The 18,425-nt window shown below is 41.9% G+C and overlaps 1 protein-coding gene across 5 annotated transcripts in view; it reads left to right on the forward strand.

The window, feature by feature from the left end:
• The window catches only part of pou2f2a (POU class 2 homeobox 2a), a 93,602-nt gene that overhangs the window by 9,952 nt on the left and 65,225 nt on the right, over positions 1 to 18,425 (forward strand). The window contains exon 1 of one of the 5 annotated variants that reach the window (XM_058619360.1): positions 12,143 to 13,490. The exons of the other annotated variants lie outside the window; for them this stretch is intronic. Within the exon in view, the coding sequence (XP_058475343.1) occupies positions 13,391 to 13,490 (100 nt within the window). The 5' untranslated portion in view covers positions 12,143 to 13,390. Of the gene's footprint in view, positions 1 to 12,142; positions 13,491 to 18,425 lie in introns of those variants that run through there. 5 annotated transcript variants of the gene reach the window in all.

Raw genomic sequence — 18,425 nt, forward strand, 5'->3', positions numbered from 1 at the left:
GGTCCTGACAAGTCAGTGTTTATGCCAGAAAAGGTCCTAAAGAGGTGAGGTAAAATAAAATAAACAAATACATACAAGCACACACATACTAAACCCACTGTGTGACCATATACGTATAGTTTATCTTTCCGCTAGTGGCACTCTCATCTTGCAGGCCCAATCACAGACACAGTATGTACACCTGCACCAAAAATAAACAACGATTAATAAATATAATATTCTTAACAAAAAAGTTATTAAAAAAGAAAAACTAAAGAATTAAAAAGATCAATCTTTAGCATCACTTTGAAATTGTGCTCACATTAATCTTTGCTCCAAGTGAGAGATAATAATATTACTAATACTACTGTCAAGTATCAATAAGCAGTCCTGGTGTCAGTATCAGTATTGATAAAATCCTAACAATGCCCGATCCTGCTCTCGAGTAGAAAGGTGTTTGTGTAGTTTTCATGCTTTGTGGAGACGGCCAGCTGCTGTTTGAATCATCTGTGGATTTATATGGTGTCGCGCTTCGCAGAGGAGAAGATTAAATCTTATTTGAATTCAGTGTAAGTTATTGGAAGTCAAGGCTGCAGCTGCTGCTGCGTGTGAAGACACTTGTACTGAGGGTTTGATTTAATAGTTGTAAGATACAGGGAATCACTCAAAGGCGCATTCGCGTTGTTGCTTTATTCAGGGAGGGTGTGTGACACTGTCTGAGATATTTGTATTCGTCAGGGCTGAACTTTACTGGTACAGTCTCTGAAGTTGAGGGCCAATGAGATGCTACTTAAATCCCCTTTTACACTCATCAAAAACCTCCTTAATATCTAGGTCAGGTGAAATCATTGTGCAGTGGACACTTGAATAAACACTTGAGTTACCGTAAAATTTCAGCCTATTGAGCGCACCTTACTACAAGCCGCACCAGCTAAATTTTAAAAGAAAAAAATGTTTGTACATATATAGGCTGCACTTGAATATAAGCCACAGGTTTTCATGTTGTAAGCAGTAGCGGTGCCAGGATTCAATCTCTTGTCAAAGGAGTGAATGCATAAACTTTATAAATGGTAAGTGAGTGAGCGTGACTAGCACTGAAAGATGTGTCGCGATCACGGACGCATCATTCAGTGAATGATGCGTCCGTGATCGCGAGTGGGCCATGGACAAAAGTGGGCCCACCTGTAACGCCGCGTATGGTTGTAGCGTGAGATATTTACATAGAAAGACGCTACACGGAAGTTTTTCATTGTTGTTTTTATTAAAACAACGTAATTTAAACACGGGGTGAACATGCCTGCATGTTTAGAAAATAAAACAGCACCGACACGGCATCAACATGCCTGGTTAGAAAATAAACACTGCACCAACACGACAGTAACACGCCTGGTTAGAAAAGAAAACACTTTAGCCTACCTAGCCTTAGCCTAAAAGTCATTGGTCGCTATCTTCATCTTCTTCTTGTGCACTAAAGCCACTGAAGTCTTCATCTTCAGCGCATAATCTTTCCCCGCATCTGTCTCACTTTTGCGTTTACTGCTAGAGAGTGCCCCCCGGTTAGCAGTGTAGACAATAGCAATGTTAACATGGACTCAAATAATCGGAATAAAAGCCTGATCTGAATAAAAATATGTCACATACACATGCCAATCTGAAAACTCTGATCTGATACAGCCCATTCGGAAACAAATTTAATTTCCAAAGGGCTGGTATAAGCTGATCATCATTCGGATCAGTGTTCATATAAGCGTGGATATCACGTGTCTGATCCACCTACGCGTGACGTATATCTGTTTTGTTACTGCTGTATTTCCATTCCAAAAGAAGAATAGGAATAAACAGGCACGAAGGTGAAAAATGGAAGAAGGAGATGGATAGGTTTTAATGCAAAAATTACTCGCCAGAGGAAAAGGAGAAAAAGCCACTTCCTGTTGTGCCAATTTGGAAGTATTAGACACCTATTTTTAGCTTTTATTTTCCCTTTTTTTAAAAAACAATGTGTATACCTGCTCATTTTTGGCAATTTTCTTTTGCTGGACCATTTGTACATTTGTATTTTCTTACACAAGCAAACACAACCAACAACTTGACACATACACAGTTTCTGAACTCACCAGCTTGTTCACCGTCCTAGTTCTGAAAATGTTTCAGTCTACTTCACATAATTTCATCTCAAGTTACTGAAACAAGTGACACATAACATGTTTTCAAGGTATCTGTGCAGGTTGCTTCATTTAGTGGAATGAAAGTGTCTACTCACAACTGCATTGAGTTTGCTGTGAATAATTTGCGTTGCCTTCAGTGTGAACGGCTCAAACTACTCACTGTTGGACTCTTCACCTGCTGCTCTGAAAAGGAAGTGGCTTTGTCTTTTTCAGGGTTGCCCATGTGGAAAGATACCAGATTAGTGATTGCAGGAAAATGAATGACCTTTTCCTGTCCCCTCAAATTTGTAGCTGGAAGATTGTCAGTGACTGTGCTGACAGCGACCCAAAAATCTGCTGTTGGACACCGGTAGTGAAAGAAGCAGCAGAGACACTGAAGAGGGACTTTTTTTTCCTGATTATCCCAGAGAGCTCTTGAATCAGCAGTTTGGTATTTTGAGGCACCTGCAGAGACAGAGGACTTGTCAGAACTTGCAGCAGAGTGGCTTCAGTGAAGTTTGGTGACTGGTGAGGACTGTCACTGTTTTGGGCAGAGGATGTAGTTCTACAGGTTTCATCACAGCACATGGTTCTATGAACAGCACGGTACCATTTCCAGGTGCAGCTGAGATTAAATTTCACACATCTTGTGAAAATGAGATGCATGTTTCTACCTGGCCTGAAAATACCACAGGGATCACTCAGTAGGAACTGTAGAGAGGAACATCTGGTGCAACCTGTTTGGATTTGCACAGGAAAAATGGTCATGGTACACTATCATGACTTACTTTTAAATAAATCATTCATTACGCCGAACACTCTACACTACACTTTTTGCTATTCACTTGTTCACACCCATACACTTACATAATTCATATAGTAATCTAGTACGGTTATATAGTAAGTAGACATAAAATTAATATAGAGGATCCTATGTGCAGGGATCAAACCCTGACCTTTCAGTTGGATGATGACCCCACTCTACAACTGTGTGTGTGCGTGTGTGTGTGTGTGTGTTACTGTATGTGTGAGCTCAGAACTCGATTCAAAACTGCACAGTTTTACTGGTGCATTTATTTATATTGATCCTTAAACGCATCCAAAGATTCAACATTTCCTTCTGCTTGACTTCACCAACTTCCCTCATATTATTTCTTCTTCTTTCTCTTCTCTTTCTTCCCTCTGCTCACTCTGTTGCTCCTCAGCCTCTGTGTAAGCATTTCAGTGGGTGGGTTGGTGGTGGTGGGGGGATTTGGGGGAGGAGGAGGGATTGTTAAACATTTTTCTTCCTTCTTAATTGTTTTGACTTGTGCCATTGGCATCCCGATTAGACCCCATTGATTTCCCACTGCTAAGTGCATTGATTTCTGCATTTCTCATTGATCCTCCGCTTCTAAATCTGCCCACACACACACATACACATACTGTGTCTGTCTCTCTTTCTCTCCGGGAAACACAACCAGACTGAGCACAAGCGTGTGCGTGCGTGCGTGCGTGCGAGTGAGTGAGTGAATGAGTGACGCAGAGAATAACACGAAGCTGGCTGAGAGTCAATATAGAGGGAGAAATATGCAGGTAAATGATATTTGAGGGTTTAATCAATGACGTTTAGGGTGATAAAAAGATTATGAGATTTATGTCGTTTGGCATTGTTGTGAGGATGTTGTAAAGGACCAATATGTAATATATTTACAAGGGTTTATTGTCAGAAATGAAATATACTACCCATACATTTTCGCAGCCCCATTTATACTCCATTTTGTTCTGTTTTACATCTGTCTGTGTACCAAACATTATCTCTGTAATACCTCTGTGTGACCACTGAATGTAAGTCGTCCCATTAATGGGGAATATTACTCGTTGGTGTTGCCAATGAGGGAGATTAATGACATTTTTCCGCTGTGACTTTTTGACAACTTGCTAGCCCATAAAATTAAACACGCCGCCTCCCACAGTGCACCAGTGAGTGAATCTGGCTGTCTGTCAGTCAGTTTTAAGTACCCTCATAGACCCTTCTTCATCATTTTCTCGATTGATTGGACTATTGACTCTATACTGCACCATGATTTCCGGTGGTATTGCTCTATTTCGGTGGACGAAATGAAAGCAAAGTACGGATAAAAGGCTCTGTCCATCTCTGTCTTTTGCATCAAGTATAAATGGGCCTTTAGAATAAGCCCTTAAATGTACTTTAGCCGAGGGTTTTGCTTTACAGAGGACAACATGACCTTTTTACTTTTTTACTCACCTGCTAATGTTCATGCGTGGGAAACCGTCTCTGTCTGGTATCAGAACTGGTTTGAACCATCTCTGCTCAACCTTGTTTCCCTTTCTTTTTTCAAGCTTAGCTGATAATCACAAGCTTTCCTTCCTCTTGGGTTTTTGTCACACACTCCGACAGACTTCTTGCTCTCTGTATCATCATTTGACCTACTTTTCTTAAGTGTTTATTTCAGATCTTACTGTGCAAAAGTTTTACATTACATGTCATTTAGCAGACACTTTTATCCAAAGCAACTTACAATGGAATTGAGTACAATCAGCCAGGGGTGGAGTCGAACTTGCTACCATGATGTCTTTCGCACACAGGGTACCGGTCTTAACCACTGAACTCCACCCCGTAAATTTCCGTCACACCAGCCGGAGGCCTGCGTTTGGTGTTTTGAAGCAGGAGCTTACAACACCAAACAAAGAATTGCTCCGCTCACATTAACCAGATGCATGAACCAACTTGAAAACATGTATATTGATGGAACCTCATCTTCCGATCGACATGCTTATTAAATCATACACCTTGAAATCCACCTTTTCACACTGGACTTGTGACGTCACCTATTAGAAACTGAACTCTAATTTTTAAGCCTGAAGATTTGATTTGAAGTTCATGTCACCTACATCCAGGCTCCTATTGGACGATACCAGCTGTCAGTCACACTGGTGTCCACTCACATGTGCTGTGATTTGTCGTCTCTTTTCCTTTTAAAGTGGAACTAAGTCAGTCCTAAGACCGAGTCACCCCCTGGTTGGCCTCATCAGGCAAACCCGACGACTATGTCCACTTTTCTACGTGGTCTATTGTTTAGGAAAGCTATAATCAAATGGCATCTTCTCAATGAGAAAAAGCTCAACCCGTGTGTGTGTGTGTGTGTGTGTGTGTGTGTGTGTGTGTGTGTGTGTCAGATAAGGAGTTTGGTTGCGTTTCTTCTTCTTATCTGATTGAATATGAATTGTGAATCTGAATTCTCTTTTTTTATGTAAGTCGAGGTGAGTGACATGCTTTTTCAGCACCAGAATACTTTGTGCAGGGTGATGTTTAAATCTCCTTTAACTTATTTTTTTTAAGGGTATTTCTTGTCAGCTGCTGTACATCTTACTCTTATTCTACACACACACACACACACTCTCTCCTCTTGATCGTATTCCATGGTGTCCAGGAGAGCTGGGTCTGATCCGCTCCATTTTTAAGGCTCTCATCTACCCCCCACATCTGTGATGGACACACACACACACACACACACAATCACGGCAGACTGCATAGCCCGGAAAGCTCCATCCATGTCATTGGCTTTAGCTCAAGCCTTGATGATACATTTGTGCCAAGCTAAGCTGTTTGTGCAGTGTGTGTATGTGCGTGTGTGTACTTTTCATGCATGTTTCATGCATGTTCTACATGAATGACAATATGGCATATTAGTGTGTTGATCTGCAGTTTATGTGCTTTCTAGCATGCTATGGTGTGTTTGCATGCATGTACTGCCGAGAGTTTAGATAAATGTGTGTGTGTGTGACAGAACACAAGTGTGTGTGTGTGTGGACCTGATAGCAGGGATGACGTCAATACTGTACCTATTAACACACTTCTGTGTGCGTTTTACAACTTAAAGCGGGAACTATGCAGGATTTTTACCATAATTCTACAGCTTCAGAGTCATCGTGATGGTTAAATGTCTTGTTGCGGGGAGATTGTTGGCTGTCATCACTGCTCCTTATTGTCTGTTTGCTGAAATTCAGCCTTGCAAGTTCAGGGAGTCACAGATCTCGCAAGAAAAACACACACACCCCCTAGCCAGGTACCTGCTTATTTTAGACGTTCATCATGGCCGAGCCAGCGACAAAGAAGCAGACAAAACCCTTTTCAGTGGAAGCGAGAAAGAGGAAACGACTGTCTGACCGAGCTAGGGGTCACACACGAGTAACTTGTTTTCAAATGGCGAGAATCGTAAAAATGTAAAAGGGATGCCAACCGGCATGGACACGGCTCTCTTGAAAAAAGGTCGACGATGGATGGATGTGTACGTTGGTGTCGTAAAAACATTTACTCCAAAACTGTAGTGGGAGCTTGCAAAGTTCCACTCTAAATCCATTACGTCCAATCCAGGATGCACAAGCAAGCAGAACATCTGTGAAATACAAACACTGGGGGGAAAAGGAGGAAAAATGTTGTAATAAGATTATGTGTGAAATAAAAACATATACACGGAGAAAAAGAAAAGCCCAGGCTTTGTTAGCGAAGGGAAAAAGAATATTCACAAACTGATTTTCACACTAACTGTGATTTCCAGTTTGCCGGCAGCCGAGGCGAGCTGTCGTGATCTGTAAGCAACGGCATTGATCGTCCTCAGTGATCGTATCAAGGTGGCGTATCGACACCATCGTGTTTTACTCTTCTCTCTGTTTGTCCTCTGTGGCCTTAAGAGGAATAATGGATATGTAGGAGAAGTATTGGCAGAGCCGAGACCGGCCTATTGACAATCTGTCAGCATTGATTACTGAGTCAGAGGAAAAGGCAGAGAGACATAGACAGAGAATGAGAGAGAGAGACGCTGAAAATAGACTAAGTGTCAGAAGCTAAAACTAATGTGTGTGTGTGTGTGTGTGTGTGTACAGTGAAGTTGTGTGTTTATTAGCATCAGTGATACATGAATATCTCTGTGTATGTGTGTTGTGTTTGTTACCTCTTTAGGACCTTTTTCTGTCATCAATACTGACCTTGTCAGGACCAGTAGTCTAAACCTGGTCCTAATGAGGCAGAACCTCATTTCTGAGGTACTGGTTAAGTTTAGGGCTAAGATTTGAATTGTGTATAGATTAAAGTTACGGATGAACTAATGATGGTTAATTTCGGGGATTTGCGAGTCTATGATAGTCCTTAAAAAGGGTAGCTGCAAACGTGTGTTTGTGTGTTAATATTAATGTGTTTATTAATCCTCCTCGTTATAGCAAAAAGATTTTTCAGTTTCATTCACTATCTCTTCCTCCTCCTTGTGTATGTGTGTGTGTTTGTGCGTGCGCAGTTACAGCAGCAGTGGACGGGTATGTGGCGCTGATATAATTGTAAGCTGGTATTGATTGGCCCCCTCTTGTTATTGATGAAGGAGAATTTAATTCAACCAACTCGTTTGTCAACATGACACTACCGTTTAACAATGAACTCTCTCTCACACACAGCGAGAGCAGACAAATAAATGTAATAATCTGATTTTCCTGTAGACTTCTCACAGGTTTCCTTATGATGTGTTTGTATGTTGTTGGTTTTTTTTACCTTTTTTTTTAGCTGATACATTTGAAGTGATATAACTTGATCTGTATTTTTTATGAACTGGAGCCTGTTTCACACTAAAATTAGTGGGTATTCCTAGGAAGGTGATCAACGCTAGGGATGAACCGATGCAATACTAGTCAAAATCAGATAGTGGAAAAAGAAAAGCATAACATTTTATACAATCCAAAAACATTAAATATCACACAAATCCATCACGAAGTGCAGAAATTAAAATAAAACATTTTAACGAACTGTCATTTGGAGAAGCGTAATTGTTGTTCAAGTCATTTTATAGATAAATCAGACTGATGTAGAGTGCTATAGAGAGATTCTGAACATAGTGGTATCTGTATCATATCACACACACAAAAAAGTTGCATCAAGCCATCCCTAATCAATACCATTCCTGTGGACGGTGATTGTTCTGGCATGTGGTGTTTGCTTTTTTTTTTAAACAAACACCACAGTGACAATGTTTCTGTGGTTAGTATATTGTGTCTTTGACTTTGGTCCCTCAGTCGCGCTGGGTTCAGGCTAAAATCCAGAAACAATTGTCGAGCTCAGGTCAGCTTCAGTCAATCAATTGACACGTTAATTTCAAGTTCTTTTAGTGAAACATAGAGTAAAATAGGGTTGGGATTTAAATGGCTTTTCTGAAATTGCCTAATTGAAAAAAAACCACAACATTTTAATACATAGATGTCTAACGTGTAAAACTAAGTGATATTAAGTAAAAACTGTGTTTCCCCAGTGTTGTGTCTTTTCCACCAATGAAAAGGGGGGGTGCACTCTCTCGACCTACTGACAAACAAAATGTCCGTAAAACATGTAAACATAAATAAAACAAGGCTTCTGATTTAAAAACACAATATGGTATTAAATATTCATCTTTCATTTAAATATTTTAAAGGTCGTATCCAGCGGTGTGTATTTGAGTGCTGGTCCGTCTAAGTCATCTCTTAGTCAACAATGAACATGCTAATGTTGCCATAAATGATTTTATGTTGATGTTTTAAAGAAATAATAATAATAGTACAGCAATGTTTGTTGTATTTTCTGTCCACAAAGAAGTTTAAAAAGCACAATTTACTCTGTTTTCCTCACAGAGAAAAGCTGAATCTTCAGTTATTGTACATTTGATCACTATTGACTGGTTTGAAAGATGTATTGGTACGAGTTTGTTTGCCTATATTTAGAACCTTTTTAAGGTTCCTTTCACACCTGCTTTGTGTTTGTGTGTGTGTGTGATATCAGAGGTTCAGTACGGCCCACATGAGCCCACCATGTCAGACAAAGCAGCCACGCAGCAGGTTGCAGTACTTATAAAAGAATCGGTATTCCAGGAGAGAAAAATAACATATAGCTATTGATGAGGCCCACCGAGCGCCATATTTTTCACCTCTCCTTCCAACCCACACACTCGTCCCTCCCTTCCCTCCCTCCCCTCCTTCCCTCCCCCCCTGTGCGATGAACGCACAAAACACACTATATTCTACAAGAAATAATTGCTTTTGTCTGGAAGGAGTTTGGATCGGGCTTCCTCTGCGCTCGCCCTCATCTGGAGAGCGAGGGGGGCTCACGAGGGACAAGCCGGTCGCTTCTTTATACACACTCTCCTCTCTTCTCCTCTCCCTCCTCCTCCTCTTTCCCTCCTGCTTTTGCCTGTTGGACACGCGGATGTCATCTGTCAATGGGCAGTGGGCTTTTCTTTTTTTAATTTTATGGAGGGGGGCTGGGGGGGTGGTTTGGTTCTCCTTTGTGATGTGACTCGTGTCTGTGTGACATCAAAAGCTGCAGCGAGCAACGGAAACACTGAATCATAAGAAAGAAGGTTCAGTTAGGACAGGTGGAAGATGGAGTCATAGTGCTAGTACTCTTAGTACTTCAATTCGAGGCAACAGCAGCATTCGTAGTACTATTTATATTAATACTATCATATTAATATGCTCTTAAAGCTCCCCTTGTCAAACTTACCCATAATAACTTTCTAATATGTCACTGTTTTTGATTGTGGTTGTGTAAGAATATACATGTATACTGTATGGAAATACAGGCACTGCTTTTTCAGCTTCTTAAATATGAATATTCTCTGGTTTCTTTGCTCCACATAACAAATAAATCATAAAACTGAGTAATTTTGGTTACTCAGACATTTGAGAACATCATCGTTACCAGGTTTGGGAATCAAGGATGAACAATTTTCAGTGTTTTCTGACATTTTATAAACAATGAATCGTTGTTTATTTAATTTAATTTAAGTTGAACATATCTGTGAAGTTTGAGTGTGTAGATAAAGGCATCTGTACTTGGTTTGGTTATTTTATGGCAATTACTTAGAATGGTATTATTAGTAGTAGTTGTGTTTACTAATATAGCGTGGTTTCTAGTGACAACCGTAGTAATTGTAGTAATACTAACTGTGATATCTCCTCTTTGTTGTAGTAAAGTGTTTATCAGTGACCATCTTTACTACACAGCATCAGCAGCAGGAACATTAATGATCATAGAAGTACTACTATCAGAGTATTAGGTGTGTACTGATAGTAAAGCAGCTGCAGTACAGTAGATACAGTGCATACATGAGAACAGATGAACAGGATAAGTTGCTGCTGCTGTTATTTTATCTGAGCAGAAGATATTTATTTTTTATTTATTTGAAGCTGTTTTTCTTTCTCCTCATAGATATTAGCATCGGCAAAGAGCCTGAGGCTTTTCTCCATATATGAGAGCCGTAATTGATCGATAACTTATTAACAGCTCAGTCTCACCTGCACGAGCATGTACACACATGCAGAGAGAGAGGGAGACGGGGAGAGAGAGAGAGAGAGAGAGACGGAGAGAGTGTGCGTTTGATCGATTTTCTTTTATTGACTGTGATACTTAGCGCATAGATTTTTCTATTTTAAAAAATCTATGATGGTGATGATCTGCTGAGTGAATGCGCGGCGCGGATATTGAGGCGACGCGTCCCGTAGGCAGAATTCAGCCGGGCGGTGTTAGTTATAGTGTGAGGATGTGAGGAGAGAGGAGGCGAGAGTTGACGGCCTCGAGGCACACGCACGTACACGCACAATGACCTGTGCTCCTAATAGGAAAAAAAACGGACGCACTTTTAGATCCAGCTCTTCTGACATTTTACGCATACATGTACGCGCCTCCCCGAGCCCAAATATAATTACTAATTTATCTCTCGTGGCTCCGCAGACGTTGATTAGTCTCTTCTGTGGCGGGATTTTAAAAAGAAAAGAAAAAACACCAGCTGAGTGCTGCAGGTGACCTTGCGTGGGCCAGAAACGCGCAGCCTAAATCTATACATGAGAGAGAGAGAGAGAGAGAGAGAGCGATTCACCTGCTGAAATATACATCAAAGCAATCTCTCTCTCTCTATCTCTATCTCTATCTCTCTCTCTCTCTCGAATTCATGTCCACACATTGTGAAGAGCCGATCGATTTTACGGAGGCCAGCGATGATGTGATTATTGGCTTCATTATAATGAAGTAATCAGAAGATCAATTGGCTGAATCTGCCCTGGTCTTATATGGGATTATCGTGTGTGTGTCTTCCACAGTGTTATAATTCTCAGATGATCAAATAGACTTTCATAAAATCCTCATCATCACATTCTGTCCAGCACAGTCTTTATAAGTGACCTGCTATAAAAACCATGTCAAGTGTTATTTCAATATGCACTTTACATAAATGAACCACAGTAAGTACCAATGGGGATGAAACGATTGCCCCGATATTATCACATATCGTAAGAAGATCCACTCGGTCGATCCTAGTGATTTTTTTATATTAATAATTTCCCCCACAGTAAAGATAATCATGGTTGGAGGAAAAATGTGAAATGCGGCCTAGCTCGCAAACATGGAGGCATCGGGATTTTATTTTGAAGTGCCACAAGGGGGCGTCTGCATCTTTCCAGTTTTCCAAATGGTCTCTTTTTAACGTAAGTATGTTTTTGTAACACAACTTTGCGTCAGTGTTTTTGTAATGTTAGCCACATATTTTACAAAACATTTTGTAACATTGTTGATCTTTCAACCTGGTTTTGCTTAGGACTTCCTCCATAAAATATCTGTACAAATATAGATGAGAGCATTTGTGAGCATTTTCGTAGGTTTAAACTAAATGATGATACATTAAGAAGGGGAATGCACAGATTTTAAGTGTCACAATATTACCCTGAATCGCGATTTATTTTTGTTTAGAATAATCATGACAGGAAGTGTTCATATGTGTTTCTTGACTGAGGACCAATACATGTTTACCCCCACTTGTTTTCACAAAGTGCACATGTGGGTTTGTGTGTTAAGGTAGGCTAGCGTGTGTGTGTGTGTGTGTGTTGGGGTGAGGTTTATGGAGAGGGAAAGGGGGGAACAGTGAGGGGAGGGAAATGAAAGGGGGTTCAGAGAAGAGGGGGTTGGGTATCACTGTGTGTGTCTCCTGGTCGCAGCGCTTCATCGTGCCAGAGTGCGTTCAGGCTGCGCGGTGTCGGAGCGAAACCACCAGGGTTCCCGCAATAAACAGAGGGGACGCAGATTTACCCGCACACACACAGTGAGAGAGAAAGAGAGACGATAGAAAGGAGAGAAAGAGAGCGGCGGATGTCGGAGCAAAACCAAAGAAAAGACAGTCCAGCGTAAAAAAAGAGAAAAGCTCTCGCTTTCCTTTCCTCCCTCATCCTTTTCCTGCTTTGCCATCATCGCCGTGGACAGGTGCACTTATTGATATGGATTTATTCATTTATTTATCCATTGATTTTTCTCTAATTAGTGACCCGCGGTAAAGAAAGAAGGAGCGAAAGAGCGGAGGGGAGGAGAGGGAGGAGCGAAAGTCAGACAGGAGGTGCCTGCGTAGCCTTACACTTTATTATTTCATTATTTATACCTTCTTCTTTTTTATTATTTAACCAAATGATGTTTTTGCGTGTTATGTTTGCGCCGCATTGAGTGCGTGTTTTCTCCAGCGGACCAGCCTGCAGCTACTGACCAAATCTAAACCAGAACCAAAAATAAAAAAAGAAGAAGCAGAAAGAAGAACTCCAATTTTTACGCAGTTTTTTCTTCTTCCACGCCGAGGACTCGCCAGTGGAGAGTGTTTGTTTTTAAGACTTTTCATGAGAGAACAGGAGCAGATATATTTTCATTCTTCACTCCTAAACCAAAGCGGGCAGAAGAGAGGCGGACATCATCATCAGCGGCAGCAGCAGTAGAGAGGCACTGCGATCTTTACGCACAGCTGTTCTGGAGCCACTACATGGAGTCTGAGAGAAGCTGAGAAGAGAAGCACTAGATTCACATGGATGCAGTCATATAACTGATATCATCTACTATCCTGCAGCCACATGGATGTCCACTGCTAAATTTATTTCTCTTCTCCCAAAGACAGTCGTCGCTGCGCGTCCTGCACATCTTCTTGTGACCACGCGCGTGTGTGTGTTTGACTCAGTGAAAAGGACCATAATATCCACCTGTATCCAAAGCTTTAAATTATTTTTCCAAAAAACAGAGATGTGAGTCAGTTCCACGAGAGGAAAATCAAGCCAAATACTCGGTCTCTCCTCCCTCTCTCTCTCCAAACCTTCCCTGCGTCTCCACACACCTGGGAAACAAACGCGAAGAAAGCCAGAAGAACCACGGATGAGAGAGGAAGAAAAGTGAGACTAAAATAAAAGAAGAAAACCAAAAAAACCGACGACCCCCAGGTCGACAGAGGACCATGTTTGTCCCCCTGCCGGTCCCCTTCGTCTTTCAGAGAACAGCGTCCGACTTCAGCGCCTGGAGACTCAAGTCCTCGCTGGCTCCGCGGTCCAGCCCCGGTAAGACTGACCGCTCCTTTTCTCCGTCTGTTTACACTGTTTCCACACAAAAACATCACCCTATCGTTTTCATTTCAAATATTTTAAAAGCTTTAATTGTAGTTCTACTGTATTTACAACATCCTCATATTTTATTATTTTTAATTTGACCTCAAATTTCAACACCATGTAACCTTTAATGCTTAATATTTTTACTTAATGATTTTCACCTTCCCAAGCTGTCTTTTACATATTTGAATTAGTTTTATTGAACTGAAAATAAGAACGTACAAACTTATTTGGAGCTTTGAGATATACAAATTAAAAAAACAGTTTATAGCTCAGATTTGTTCATTTGAAGAATAATAATCTGAATCTTCTCTATTTCCCCAAAAGGATAAAACTGAATTTATTGGTAAATGATGCTAATAATAATAATAATGATAATGAAAGATGTATATAGAATACTTACTTGCATATACATGCAGAGTGTAAAGCTGCCGCCAAATTGGGTGCATGAATATGTGTCTCATTAACATCCATCACAGTCTCACAGAGGCGCCTCCAAACTCATCTTCTCCTCTTTCATTCACCATCATCCATCTCATCCTCCGTCCCATCTGTCTCCTCACTCCTCTCCTCTTCTCCTTCAGTCTTCCTCCTGCTCTCAGGTTAGGGGGAAATATTCATTGTCATCTATCGATCAGAAGGTATTGATCTCTGAGTGGGGCCACAATGGGAAAACAGGAGTGTGAAAGTTGAGGCTGAGGGGGGGAGAGAAACTTTGGCTGTAGATGGGAAGATGGTGCGAGGAGGAGAAGAAGAAGTGAAGTGCTGATTTCTCAAACGTCTTTCAAAATAAAAGATGGGGAAAAAGGCACGTCAGTGTATATTAAAGGGCTCAAGTGGTTTTATTCTGTTGTAATTGGCCTATAATGTCATTTAAATTACCTCATTATTACACTTATGACCACAGTGAATAATCAATAAGACCTGAACGCTGCAGTTTCTATAATGTTTCCATAATGTATAATCATTTATCTGTTCCATGCATTTATTTTAGAGTGACCGCAGCTGTATCAGCACAAGTTAAATACATTTTAAGTGTATTTTTCCAGAATGGTGACCACCTGCTGGAGGTCACAGTCTAATTTCACCTCTGCGTCTCACCACCTGTGGATTTTTTTTTTCTTTTATAAATAAGTAAAAAAAATAAGGATTTAAGTGAACGTGCATGGTGACCCTTTGCAGATGAGTGTGTGCACAAATTTGAGTGGGGCAGCTTCGTCCCCAGCACCACCTTAATCCATCCAGGCGGAAATTTCAAATGACAGATGGGGGTGTGTGTGTGTGTGTGGTGGGGGGGGGGGTTGTTGTGCATTCAGAGCTGTGCTGAGCCGAGCCATGCAGGAGTAACTCAGGCTATCACCTTAAGTAGGTGTCAGGAGGAGAAAAACGGTTGAGGTTTTAATGAGAGCTGCTTTGACAGGCGACATATAACCACTGGCTTCTGTTTTGGAGGTGTGTGTGTGTGAGTGTATATTACATGTGTGTATATATTATGTGTGTGTGTGTGTGTGTGGGTGGTCAATTTCTCTGTTAGTCCTTTAAGAAATTAAAGTAACAGAGGTGAGGAGAGGAGGCGGAGGTGGCAGTGAACCAAACGTATGTATGAATGAATGATTGAATGTGTAGCTGAATGAGTGCATACATGAATAAGAAATGAAAGAGAAAGGTTAAAGTGTCACTTTGCAAATGAACGGGTGAGAGAATCAGTCAGTTGAAAAGTGACAGTGTGAAATCAGAAACAAGAAACTTCGGGGCTGAGCAATTGATCAGATTATTATGTCAGATTTCTTTTCCTGGTTCTAAAGCATGTTGTAACACTGATATTGAACTGTTTATCACAAGAAATTGTGATTTTTATGATTAAATATTCATTAAAATTCATGGAATCATCAAGTTACTCAATAAAACTTCGTCAACAGCTCTTCTCTAATATTTAGCCTGATTATTGGTATGACAGTGGGATTTGACCATAATTATTCTCAGTTCCACATATAAATGTCCTTTTGTTAATTATTGAAAAGCCAAACAAATGCACCAGGTCTTCTTGTTATTAAATCAAAGATAACTGGATAAATTCAGCTAGAATTATAGAAATGATTGTCTATCATTTTACAGTATATTACTGTATTTACAATGTCACTGCAATATATTGCATATCAAGACAGAGCCAAATATTAAGATATAATATTGCCCTAAGTTAACTCCATTAATAATGCAGTGATTATTAAGAAGTCAATGATTTAATAACTGACTGAAGTGAATGTGTTTTCCCTCATGTGAGAAAACAAAAGGGTAAAAGTGCTTGAATGAGCTTCTCTTTTTTCTCTTTTTCCTCTTTTTTGATTTAAACATGTTAGTGTGATAAGCATCTAATACACATGAGGGAAATAAAGTGCGTATATCGGAGAGCAGAGGCCGGCACTCATCCCCATATCCTCCGCCTCCTCCTCCTTTCTGTTTTCTTTCCTCTTTTTTTCTCTCCGTCTTTCATGTTTAATCTCTGGAGAGAGAGAGAGAGAGAGAAACTCAGAATCCTATGTTTCCCCCTCCTCTCTCTCTCTCTCTCTCTCTCTCTCTCTCTCTCTCTCTCTCTCTCATTTCTATGAAGTATTCACTTGACACGAAAGCCTTTTCAGTAAAATGCAAACTCTCTCTCTCTCTCTCTGTTCCTCTCTGTGTCTGTCTTGTTCCCTGTGGACGAGGAGGTTGTTGAATTGGATTTTCCTGGTGTGGTTTGCTTGGGCCCCCATAAGCCACTTTAGCTAAGTCCGTTACCCACAATTCTCTGTGTCTCTGTGCTCTTCAGCCTTTGACCAGAATGTGCACGTGTACGATTATCTCAGTATGTGTGTGTGTGTGCGTGCGCGCGTCGTGGTGTCAGAAGTCTTGGCTGAGATGAGCGAGGGTCAGTGTCGGAGACGGTTCCTAAACAGCAGACGCCAGCAGACCGTGGCTATGTAGTGGATTTAAACTGAAGGCTTATGGGTTTTTACTCAGCTCGACTTTTTAACACGACAGCGTTGAGACTGTTGGCTTCGTGCTGACGCTACATTGCCCTCTGTATGTTCGCAGATTTACTTGTCCATAAACCTCTTCTCAGCTTGATTCCTGTGTGTCTATGCACGTACGTGTGTAGCAGTAGTGTAGTGTGGCGAGTACACTGATTAGATGCAGGTTGTAACTCACAGACACGTCACCGTATTACCATCACTGCTTTAAAATATAGTTTTGTCTATGAATTCATCATTTGCAGTTAGTAAATGTCATTAACTCCTGAAGGAAACTCATAAATCAAAGGGTTAACACACTTAAATTACTTAAATTTAGGCCATTCAGACGAAAGTAAGCAAGTCATCTCATAACCTCATAACTTAAAGGGGACATATTACGCAAAATCAACTTTTTAACCATTTTAATACTTATATTTGGGACTCTGGAGGCCCTACCAGTCACCAAAGTGTGGAAAAAGAATACTCCGTCATGTTTTCGTGGTTCCCCTTAGTGTAAGTATAGGCGATAAAACACTCGATGTTGAAATCCCTGCGCTTATGACGTCATAATGCGCATTTCACCGCGAATGTTACCGCCCCACCAGTAAGTTTACTTCGAGAGCTCCACCTTAGCTCCACCTTGTCCCTGCGAGAGTGCAGGCGAGGGAGGAAGAGCGGTATTATGTCAACGCGGAGGGACAAGTGTGCTGTTTGTGGCTGCACAGTGGAGCACAGTGTTTTACACAAACTTCCACAGAGGATTTTATATATGAAGCTAATGTGCCGGATAAAGTCAGCAAACGTGTGTTCGTGTGTTCGCACTAGACTGCGGCCAGCGGTCGCCGTATTTAGTCAGGGGACGTATTTCACCGACGTACAAACACACACACGTTGTTAAGAAAAGGTCACATAGAGCTCATAACTGACCATTCTGACACGTCCTAATTAAAAATATTTGTTCAGTACGTCCTCCATGACCGGAGCACAGACTCAGTCTGCCGCTCGCCGCTGGCGATCAGCGGTGCTGCACTCTCTGTGCAGAGGTGCTGCACTCTCTGTGAAAATCAGCTGATCGCCACCGCTGATCGCCAGCGGCGAGCCGCCTAAACGGCCGCTGTATGCGACTGATCGCCAGCTCCGGTGCAGACCGGTGACTATGCTCCGGAGACCTCGCCACCGCGGCACCGCTGATCGCCACCACGGCACCGCTGATCGCCAGCGGCGAGCCGCCTAAACGGCCGCTGTATGCGACTGATCGCCAGCTCCGGTGCAGACCGGTGACTATGCTCCGGAGACCTCGCCACCGCGGCACCGCTGATCGCCACCGCGGCACCGCTGATCGCCAGCGGCGAGCCGCCTAAACGGCCGCTGTATGCGACTGATCGCCAGCTCCGGTGCATACCGTCACCAGTCGCATACAGCGGCCGTTTAGGCAGCTCGCCGCTCGCCGCTGGCGATCAGCGGTGCCACGGTGGCGATCAGCGGTGCCGCGGTGCCGAGGTCTCCGGAGCATAGTCACCGGTCTGATACAGTAACATACAGCGCCAGCTTATGCAGCTCGCCGCGCGCCGCTGGCGATCAGTGGTGCTGTTCCTAAGTGTTTTTAACTGATTAACAGTTCGGCACTGTTCGGCTCGATCCTTATGTAGAACGTCTCTTCCTGTGACGGCACTCTGGCTGTTTTCTGCGCACGCTGCCATGTTGATATTGTCAGAGAACTAGTGGAGGGAGGGGGAGACGAATAGAGCTGTAAAGCGCTGTAAAGAGGACAAATCAGAAACTCCCTGGAAGAAGTGGGTGTGTGTTTGCCTGTGTCTCATTTGCATGTAAAGGGACCATGCACGAAAACCGAGCGTTCTGAAAGGGGCGGGCTTAGCAGGGTTATTGAACTGCTATG

The sequence above is a fragment of the Solea solea genome, chromosome 20 (assembly GCF_958295425.1).
Source record: "Solea solea chromosome 20, fSolSol10.1, whole genome shotgun sequence".
Lineage (NCBI taxonomy): Eukaryota > Metazoa > Chordata > Actinopteri > Pleuronectiformes > Soleidae > Solea > Solea solea.